We start from the raw sequence: 10,640 nt of genomic DNA, 5'->3' as shown, positions 1-10,640 counted from the left end.
TCTTTACTGAGTTAAACTACATTGATATAAGCTGGGTTTTAAATTGAACTAAGTGTGTCCACACCACTGTGCTGCATAGTTTTAAATGGCATCTTTAGCTAAACTGGTGCAACTTTCAATATAGGTGAGGTCAGGGCTGGCTCCAGGGTTTTGGCCGCCCCAGGCAGCCAAAAAAAAAAAAAAGCCGCGATCGCGATCTGCAATTCGGCGGGAGGTCCTTTGCTCCGAGCGGGAGTGAGGGACCGTCCGCCGAATTGCCGCCGAATAGCTGGACCTGCCGCCCCTCTCTGGAGTAGCCACCCCAAGCACCTGCTTGCCAAGCTGGTGCCTGGAGCCGGCCCTGGGTGAGGTCTGAGGGCCCAATGTGTGAAGTCCAGTAGATGGAGGCCCGTTAACTGCAGTGATTGTTGAATCACATCCTAAACCCACAGGTTGGGCTCTTGGGTAAAACAGTTATGGGATCCATTATTGTTATTTTAATTTGTATTATGGGATCACCTAGACGCCCCAGCCCCACAGTATTGGGCGCAGTACAGACATACAGCAAAGAGACTCTCTGCACCAAAGCGCTTAAAGCAAAGTATAGCAAAGACACAAGGTGGATTCAACACAGCCAAGGGGAGCAGTGAAATGATACTGGAGCCATGTTAACACATTAAGACAGATCTAGGAGGACAAGACCTGACTCTTTGCTATTTTGTTTTGTAACTGCAGAGTTGGAAGAGTCCCAGAGGAAGTGTCCCCCCTGTTGGTACAAATTTGCCAACACCTTCCTGATCTGGGAGTGCCACCCACGTTGGATCAGGCTGAAGGAGATAGTGAACATGATTGTCATGGATCCCTTTGTCGACCTGGCCATTACCATCTGTATTGTGCTGAACACTTTGTTTATGGCGATGGAACACCATCCCATGACCCCTGAGTTTCAAGATGTTCTGACTGTAGGAAATCTGGTAAGAGTGCTTTGGAAAAACATGTTGTAGGGGGTACAGAGGGTTTGTTAAACTCTGAGGCTTTGTGTTAACAGTGACAAGTAGATTCACTTTTACAACAATTCAAATAATAAATAACAGTAAGGGTGAATGAACTAGCTGACAAGAGTGTCCTGTCACCCTTCTGTGCACAGATCCTTGCATATTCTTTTAGAAGGTCTGTGTGTTTTCCCAGACATCTGGGCACTGCCTGAAATGAGTGGCAAGATCCTCTATAGTGCAGATGCAGATGGGGGACTGATCCAATGCCCACTCAAGTCAATGGAAGTCTTTCACACTGGCTTCAGTGGATGTAGAATAGGGCCTACAAAGCACTAGTTGAGCTGGAGAGGGAGTGCAGGGGACTTGATCCTACATCACTGAGAGTGCTGCTGCCAAGGGATCTCTGCCTCTCAGCAGGCGTGAGGCCCGGGGGGGGGGGGGGGGGGGGGGGGGGGGGGGGGGTAAGGTGTCTCTTTGCCATGATGATCACACTTCAACTCATCAGAAGGAGGCCTTGTGCCTCCTAGAGGAGAGAGCACTGGCCTGGGGCTCAGGCGACCTGGGTCCTATTCCCACTGTGTGACCTTGGGAAAGTTAGTTCTTGGTGCCTCCGTTTCCCCATCTGTAAAATGGGAATAACGATGCTGCCCTCCTTTGCAAAGTGTTTTGAGATCTACTGATGAAAAGCGCTACATGAGAGTTAGATATTTTTATTATTAGACCAGAGCGCACCACCCTTTTTTTTAACCCTGTGCACTTGTGTGTAGTTTCACGAAGAGTGGAGATTTCTTGTTGTGGTGTTGGGAGATGGGGGTGCTGTTAGACGCTATCTGCACTCTCTTATTTACTCCAGAATGTCATCTTCCCCTCTTTGTGATTTAGACTGTCTCCTGTTAGTTCCCCTCTCCCTACAGCAGTGTTGTGGGCAGTCATGTTGCTGACTAATAATTAGCCATCCTGCTGCCCAAGGAATGGTTTAAACTGCAATGTATCTGCAATTAGCAGAGAAGGGCCATGACTTACCGTGAATAATTACTATCTTAAGTTACTGCCTTACTACCAGAATTCCATGAGGGAAATGTTTCCTCTGGGCAGCAAACATTAGTAGGGTCACAGCTGTAGTGTGGACTGCCCACGTGGTGGGTGAAATGTCTTCCAGGTTAAGTGACTTTCCAGGCAGGGCCCATACCAGTAAGGTAAGAAGGGGGTCGCTTCAGAAGGAGTAATGCTGTAGGCCAAAGGTCAGAGCACAGGACTAATGACTAATTCTCTGTCGTTCTCCAGTGGGCACAAAGGGCCCCAAATGGAGCGATTCAGGGCGGTGCAATGAGCAGTCTTTCTGGTCAGTGCAGGGGTTGAGGATGGGAAGAAGAGAGAGGAAGCCCAGTGGCTCCTCTGCTCTGCGGATCAACTGACCAATGCCCAAAATTGATGGGGGACACATGCTCTGCAGAGGCCTCCATGGCCTTAAGGCTGTAGCAACCAGGGAGCATGGGGGGGTGTCTGTGCTCTTCAGAGGGAGGAGTACAGTGTCCTGCCCAAAAGACCCTTTACTCAGGTTTTGCACAGTGGTCCCATGACTTTTTCCTGCACTGTACTAAGTGATTCATTGCTCTAAAAGGGGACAGATCCGGAGGAGGTGCAGAGTTCCTTCTGCAGCTCTTGTGAAGATCAGTAGGGTTTGTGGGTGCTTGGCATCTCTCAGGCTCAGACTCAAATGCTTGCGAGGCTGATCTTTTCCAAGGTGACTTTCAGGGGTTCTGTGCACCTGCAGTTCTGATTGCAGTCCGCGTGAGCTGCAGATGCTCAGCACTTATGGGGCCTGATGAACATAATGAAATCAGCAGAGCTCTGCTGGCTTACCCCAGCTGAGGATCTGGCTGTGCCTGACTCAGGGCATGATCCTGTGACCACTGAAAGTGATGGCAAAGCTCATATTGACCTCATTGGTGTGGAACCAGGCTGGACCATAGCTGGAGACCCTAAAGTTTCGATCACTTCTGAAAATCTTTGTGTAAGGTCTTGATATGATAATGATTACCAGGGCAGCCAGTAAGGGTTGCACCAGCGCAGCTACACCAGTGGAGGGAATAACCCATTGTACGCAAGCCCATGGCAGTGCATTTGAATTGGTACAAAGAGCATTGCAGGGTCCCCATTCTTAGTTCACTGTTAACCTATCTTTGAGATGTATATTGACTGACTGAAACCAAACTAAGGAGAATCTTTGTGTGTGTGTGTGTGTTTGTGTATCTGTGTGTGGGCGCGTGTGTGCGTGCTCTCTTTTTGTCTCCTTTTCACTCCAGGTTTTCACTGGAATTTTCACAGCAGAAATGTTCCTGAAGCTCATAGCCATGGACCCCTACTATTATTTCCAAGAAGGTTGGAACATTTTTGACGGATTTATTGTCTCCCTCAGTTTAATGGAACTGGGTCTAGCAGACGTGGAAGGGCTTTCAGTGCTGCGATCTTTCCGATTGGTATTCCATATTTCTCCCATTTCTTTTTGAAGTTTCTTGTCTTGCAGCTACTAGAAAATCTTTTACATAAGTTATTCTGGTTAAAAATATTCATTGGTTCTGTTTGGGGGAGATTCTATGGTTGTGGGTTGTTGTTGTTTCTCTTAAAAAAAATTTTTTTTCTTTGAGTGCTGCCTATGTGTATTCCACACATGGATACACATGCGCACCTTTCGCTCCAGTCTGGAAATTCTAACCAGCAGTGTCGGTTGGCCTGCACATGCCCAGTCGGCAGAAGCTGAGCACCTGCAGGTCCCACTGAAGTCCGTGAGAGTTGTCATCTCACAGGATCTGGCCATAAGGGTTATAGACAGCTCTCCTGAATTAGGACCTCATCCTGCTTGCAATTAAATCCATGGGAATGTTGCTAATTGGCTTCACTGGGAATGAGACTGGGCTCTTATATTTGAACAGTGCTGTTTCAGGGCCCAATTCTATAAGCTGTCTGTGCATGGTCCTCCTGTCAAAGCGATGGGAGCTCCCCAGTTAGCGGGCAGTGGAGTGGTGGCTGGTCATTGTGAATTGTCCTTTGCTGCATCTTCCTTGTCTTTTGATGCAGGTTTCTTAGGCTATGTCTACACTGGCAAATGAAAGACAAAACTTTTGTCGTTCAGAGGTGTTAAAAACACACACACACACACCCCCGAAAGACAAAAGTTTTGTCGACCACAAGCGCCAGTGTGAACAGCGCTTTGTCGGCAGGAGAGACAGCAAACAGCGGCTACGCTGCGCGCCTTTTAGCGGCACGGCTGTAGTGGCACAGCTGTGTCACTAAAAGCTGCGTAGTGTAGACATAGCCTTAGACATCTGTCCCCCCCCCCCAATCCATTCACATCATTCTGCGTAAATGACTGAGAAGGGAAGGGTACAGAATCCACTCAGCTCTTGTATTGCATGAGAATGAGGTAGCTCAGCTGCATGTTGGCAGGGGAAGGATAGCTTTTGAAGGGGCCACTTGAGTATAAGGTTCTTAGCTTGGCATTAAAACAAAATAAAAAGTTCATTCTAGCCTGGGGCATGTACTTTGTTCAGAGGCAGTCTTCAGTTGTCCAGAGGACTAAAAACAAACTACCAAAAGGTAGTCCTGGCTGGGTGTATGTTATGCTGTAGCAAAGTGAGATCATTGGCATGTTAGGGCCTGATTTTCAGAAGTGTTGAGCACCAGTAGCCTCCAGAAGTTTAATCTAGAGTTAGGGGTGCTCAGAACGTTTGAAAACTGAGCCCCGGTGGTAGGGCCAAATGTTTGAAAGGGCTGTGGTCCAGCATGCTCAGCGTGGTGCTCAGCATGCCCAAATGGGGCCAGACTTTCCAAAAAATTCTGTGCTTAGCAGCTTCCATTGTGACACTTAAGTTCAGCTTTTGAAAGTTTGGCCAATTATTCAGAGGCCTAATTGGAAGGTGAGCTCTTTGGAAATCTGGCCCCCGTTATGAGTGCTGAGCACTTGGGGATATCAGGCCCTTCTTGTTCAGAGGGAAGACTGAAAGGCATTTATAAAAAGATCTTAACCTTTGGGCACCTGATTTCATGTGGTTCATTTCATCCATCACTCAAGAGTTTGCTAAGCAAGAAGGAAACTTGATTTTTTTTCTTTTCAAACATGAAATTAATTTAGGGGTGTGAGGGGAATTGAATATAAAACATACAAGGCCAAATTCAGAGAGCTGCTGAGCATCGTCCACTCCCATTGACTTCAGTGGTAGAGGTCTGAGGTCCGCATCCCTTAGAATCTAGGACTTGTCACCATAATGATTTCTCTGTTTTGTCTGTTTGTTTTAGAAGAAGATGAATTAAGTGTTGTTTGTATCTCTTTGTTTTTGGTTTCTTTATGTAGCTGAGAGTCTTCAAGCTGGCGAAGTCCTGGCCCACTCTGAACATGCTGATAAAAATCATTGGTAACTCAGTGGGTGCCTTGGGAAACCTGACCTTGGTGCTGGCCATCATCGTGTTCATCTTTGCTGTGGTGGGCATGCAGCTGTTTGGCAAGAGCTACAAGGAATGTGTCTGCAAGATCAGCGTGGAGTGTGTGCTGCCCCGCTGGCACATGCACGATTTCTTCCACTCCTTCCTTATTGTCTTCCGTGTGCTGTGTGGGGAGTGGATTGAGACTATGTGGGATTGTATGGAAGTGGCAGGACAGGCCATGTGCTTGATTGTCTTCATGATGGTCATGGTCATCGGGAATTTGGTGGTCAGTAAATGATTTGCTTATTGTCTTATTGATTGCTGGTGGGTGGGGAGGCAGTGGGGAGACCAGAGGGCTGCCACTTGGGACTCGTGTTCTATTCCAGGCTCTACCATGGACTTTGTGTGGCCTTGGGTACAAATCATTTGGGCCTCGAATTCTGGATGCCCAGGTTTAGAGAGCCTTGTGACTCATGTTCAGAGGTCTTGAGCGGCTGCAGCTCTCATTGACTTCATGTTGGAACTTGGGGGTGCTTAGAGCTTCTGGCAGTAGGTTCCTAAAGTTGGGCACCCAAAGTTAAGCCCTGATCCTGCAAGGTTAAGCATGTGCATACTTGTTTGCATGATTGGGGCCTTAAAGCCCACTTTTGAAGATATGGACTTTAACCTCTCTGCCCCCAAAGTCTGCTCTCATTTACCTTGCTGTAACTCCAGATTAGTCTGGATTTAAACCAGTGTAAGTGGGAGTAGAATTTGATCCTCCATTTACCCATTTGTAAAACTGGTGTAGTAAATACATGTCTGCCTCATAGGGCTGCTGTGAGGTTTAATTAAATGTTTATAAAGTGCTTTGAGATCTTGTGGTGAAAATGGCCCTGCTTTATGAAAGAAGAAAAACTTTAAATTTTGGATAAAAATCAGTTTTTACATCAATCATTCAAAAATGTGAATTTTCACATACTAGAGTGAAAACCCTGTTTCACAAAATTTCAGACAACTCCCCACTCCTCCTGACCTCAACCCCATTTTTAAATCACCCAAAACAAGATTTCAAATAATTTTTTTAACAATTTTGCACCGCAGCCCTATGTTTAATATATGAGGTTATATCCAGAATTACTTCCTAAACTCCCTATGAAGTAAGTAGGTAAAAGGATAAATTAGCCCTCAAATGTCAGTTCATCCTGAAATCTGTTAATATTTAAATTGTTGGTGATGGCACTGTGATCTCAGAGTATTATTTTACTACTTTAACCCATTTATGCGCCAATCCAGCAAAGCATTTAAGCATTTGCTTAATTTTAAGCATGTGAATATGAATTTGATAAGACAGCTCCATGCTTAAAAGCTTTGCAGGATCAGGACCTCATTGGGTGCCCACCACAAAAGCATCCAGCTACTCTGTTATAAAAGCCAGTGGCACAAAACTATCAGTCAAAGGAGATTGACCCACACATGGTGTGATGGGCTAAAGGAATTTGACGAGGAGAAAACCCAGTTTTCCTGCTAAAACTAAATGATAGAGGGGAAGGAGGGGAAAGCAAGGGAAGGGCCCCAAACTCTTTTTAAAGTCTCTAAATCAAGATTGGGAATTTTCTTTCTAAAAACTGTGCTCTAGCTCCGTCATAAAATGTAGGCTGGATGAAGATCAGGGGGTGAAATTGCATGGCCTGTTCTGCAGGAGGTCAGACTAAATGGCCATGATGATCCCTTCTTGCCTTAAATTCTATGGAAAAGTTGATGGGGGTGGGAGGAAAGACCAAGGACAGACCAATGGAAACACTCATCGTGTCTTAAAGCAGCCAGCAAGAGACTCCTCGTGGACTTGTGCCAGCAAAGGGTCTTGACAGAGAAAGTCCTCATCTTTGCTTGGTTCTAGGGGCTGGAAATAGACACGGGCAGAGACTTAGGCCAAGGCAGAGACTGATCAAGTGCTTAGTTTTAATACAATCCTTTGAGTTTGAGATGGGACCAAACCACAATGCTAGATCTAAATCTCTTGGAACTTGGCAGCTCAGGGCCCATCCCTAACTTTTATACCTTGAACCCCAGTCCTGCAACGAGCTGCATGCAGGGCTACCCTGCACATGCACTGAGCCTCACTGATTCCAAGGGGGTGCATGCTGCCGAGGGCTCCCATGCACGGAGCTATTGCAGGATTGGGGCCTTGGTGTTTTAAGTTCTGGATTTGTCAGTAGATTTATCGGGTACCAGCATTGGTTTTCGGTGTAGCTCCCATTAGTGTCAGTGGCTCAGGTGGCTAAATGCTCATATGCAGCTTTGCCGTAGTATGTCGGCACCATGTCAGAGCTCTGCCAAACGTGACCTCTTCTCCTTCAGGTGTTGAACCTGTTCTTGGCCTTGCTGCTGAGCTCTTTCAGTGCAGATAACTTAGCAGCGACTGATGATGATGGGGAGATGAACAACCTACAAATAGCAGTTATTCGCATCAAGCAGGGAATCGCCTGGATCAAGGCGAAAGCACATGAGTTCATGCAAGCGCATTTCAAGCAGAGAGAGGCGGATGAGGTCAAACCCTTGGATGAGTTGTATGAAAAGAAGGTGAACTGCATCGCTAACCACACAGGGGCTGATATCAACAGGGACATTGATTATCAAAAGAATGGCAACGGCACCACCAGTGGGATTGGGAGCAGTGTGGAGAAATACATCCTAGATGAAGACCACATGTCCTTTATCAATAACCCCAATCTCACCGTTCGGGTACCCATTGCCGTGGGCGAGTCAGACTTCGAAAACCTCAACACAGAAGACTTCAGCACTGATACAGAGCCCAATGGCAGCAAGGAGGTAGGATGGAGGCTCAATATTTGCATTAACCACATGTCCATTTCACAGCTACAGGTAACTTCTATTGAGAGAGAAGCATTGCAAGGGAAGGAAGGCTGGTCTCATGGCTCACGCACAGGATTTAGCGGCTGGGGAGTCTGAATTCTGTTCCCTGCTTTTGTTGTTAATTTGTACTGTGATAATGCCTAGGAGCTCCAGTCATGGATCAGGACCCCAGTGTGCTAATCCCCATAGAAACACAAAACAAAAAGTCAGTCCCTGCCCCAAGGAATTTACAACCCCAAGTATAAGACATGAGGCAACAAGTAGATGCTGACAGACAGCTCTTCCACAGATTGTTCCGGTGCGATCTTGGGCGGGCGGGGGGCATAATTCATTATAGTACAGGGGCTATAGAAGTTCTATTAAGTTGGGCAGAGTAGAAGACAGTCCCTGCCTTAAGGAGTGTACAGTCTAATCTCTGTATTGCACTCTCCTCTGCTACAAAATAGAGAGAGCTCTTAGATTCAAATGCCCAGCCATTATCAACATGTTTTTATTGTCCCGTCATTGATGTGTTTCTCTTGGCCTTGTGGCTAAGATCAAGTGCAGTGTCAGTTTAACATTGGGTGTGTCACCTGCAGTGAATTAAATGAAGAAGGAAAAATTTGGCTACAGGGGAAAGATAGCTTTCTGGCTGATGCATAGGACTCGGTGTCAAGGCATCTGGGTTATATTCTTGCCAGTGTCATAGATTGCCCTATGTGATCTTACGCAAGGAACAGCGCCTCTCTGCCTCAGTTTCCCTGTCATTAAATTGGGAGAATACCATCAGTTCACAGTAGTTGGTGGTTAAGGATTCAATAACTATCTTCTGTAAAGTGGTTTGTGGTCCTAACATGGAAGATATCACACATGCCCTAAATGTTTATCATTGTTGTAATAATTGTCGTGTGTTAATTCACTGCCATTCAGTCACTATAATATTGCATTTTAAGGGGTAAAGATGGGTCTGAAATGTGATTCCCACCCCCACAAAAAATTGCAAAAGTTCAGATTTGATTCCTTATCTGCACTGCAATCCTTAAGATTTTTAACTTGAAAACTGATGACTAAATGTCCTAATCAGAATGCCTAATTCACAGTGTGTCCCCCCAGACCATCCTGGCAACAGCCAGGAAATAGATTTTCTTTGAGACAGATTTGGTGGGCAAATGGATAGTTTTCTCTGTTAAGGAGCTACGTCCCATGTAGAGTTGCCGTGAAATTTCATCTTTGGGTTTACCTGACTGAGGTGGTTGTTGGGGGTTCTTTTTGTGTTAAAGAAACTGGATGATACCAGCTCTTCTGAGGGCAGCACCATTGATATAAAGCCAGAGGTAGAGGAAGTCCCTGTGGAGGCACCAGAAGAATATCTGGACCCAGATGCATGCTTCACAGAAGGTGAGTTAAGCACAGATGTAGATATGGGCCTCTGAGTTGGTGTTGTGACCCATATCTAGTGTAGGCTTAGCCTAGGGTTTAGGTCTGGGGCTGGATCACAGCTAGGGATTCTTAAAGATCCCAAGTTCTGCAGACATGAGTAAATTATAGTCACACTAAGGATTTGCAGGATTTAGGCCTTTGGAGACCTGCTGTTGTTGCCAGGGTCTAGATTGTTAAGAGCTAAGGAAGGTTCTACTTCAGTGAAAGTGGCTGGCACCAGGGATTTTGAAGGAAGAGAATTTGGGGTTTATTGCTGCTGCTGTGAAGATACTGATGGCCACAATGTTTGACAGAGCCATCATGAAGTCCTACATGGCCACTGATTTGTTACAATAATTCCCATAGCAAAGGTATTTTAAATGGTTTGAGGTGATTTTATCAGTGAGTTCTCTCTCTGTTGCTTTCTGGTTAAGTGTGGCTCCCTCGCTGAGTATAATTATTTTAAACTGACTGATGTAAAGCAAGTCATTCAGATACTACAGTGACCGGAATTAGCATAAGGACCTGGAAGATGGGTGGATCGATTGGATGGATACATTTTACTTTTAACTGAAATGCAACCAGTTTAAGACTCTAGAGGCGCAAAGTCACTTTTATGCAAAGACCCTTCTGTTCTTACAATACCCCGTCTCCCAACCCCCATAAACATCCTCTCACACTCACTCCTTTCTGCGCTGCTCCCATGCAGGTTGTGTGCAGCGCTTTAAGTGCTGTCAGGTCAGTATTGAAGATGGGCTGGGCAAATCCTGGTGGACCTTGAGGAAGACCTGCTTTCTGATTGTGGAGCACAACTGGTTCGAGACTTTCATCATCTTCATGATCCTACTGAGCAGTGGAGCCCTGGTAAGTGAGTTTTAGAAGTCTGTGAAGCCAAATTACATTATACTGGGGCTCTTCTCCTAGTGTACTGAGAGCTATTTCTGGGCGTTTTGGTGGGGAAAAGCCATCTCTCCTTGGACAAGTTGGGGA

At 46.0% G+C, this 10,640-nt stretch overlaps 1 protein-coding gene across 11 annotated transcripts in view; it reads left to right on the top strand.

Annotated features, from left to right (window-relative positions):
* SCN8A (sodium voltage-gated channel alpha subunit 8) overlaps window positions 1-10,640 on the top strand; it is an 89,317-nt gene that overhangs the window by 56,050 nt on the left and 22,627 nt on the right. For all 11 annotated transcript variants that reach the window (XM_024214762.2, XM_024214767.2, XM_024214766.2 and 8 more), the window contains exons 13-18: window positions 715-953; window positions 3,281-3,454; window positions 5,326-5,682; window positions 7,737-8,207; window positions 9,512-9,629; window positions 10,360-10,514. In XM_024214762.2, the coding sequence (XP_024070530.2) occupies window positions 715-953; window positions 3,281-3,454; window positions 5,326-5,682; window positions 7,737-8,207; window positions 9,512-9,629; window positions 10,360-10,514 (1,514 nt within the window). The remainder of the gene's footprint in view (window positions 1-714; window positions 954-3,280; window positions 3,455-5,325; window positions 5,683-7,736; window positions 8,208-9,511; window positions 9,630-10,359; window positions 10,515-10,640) is intronic.

Source organism: Terrapene carolina, unplaced genomic scaffold (assembly GCF_002925995.2).
Source record: "Terrapene carolina triunguis isolate 2854851 unplaced genomic scaffold, T_m_triunguis-2.0 Scaffold641, whole genome shotgun sequence".
Lineage (NCBI taxonomy): Eukaryota > Metazoa > Chordata > Testudines > Emydidae > Terrapene > Terrapene triunguis.
The sequence above is the reverse complement of the archived record's forward strand: the minus strand, read 5'-3'. Positions and strand labels throughout refer to the sequence as shown.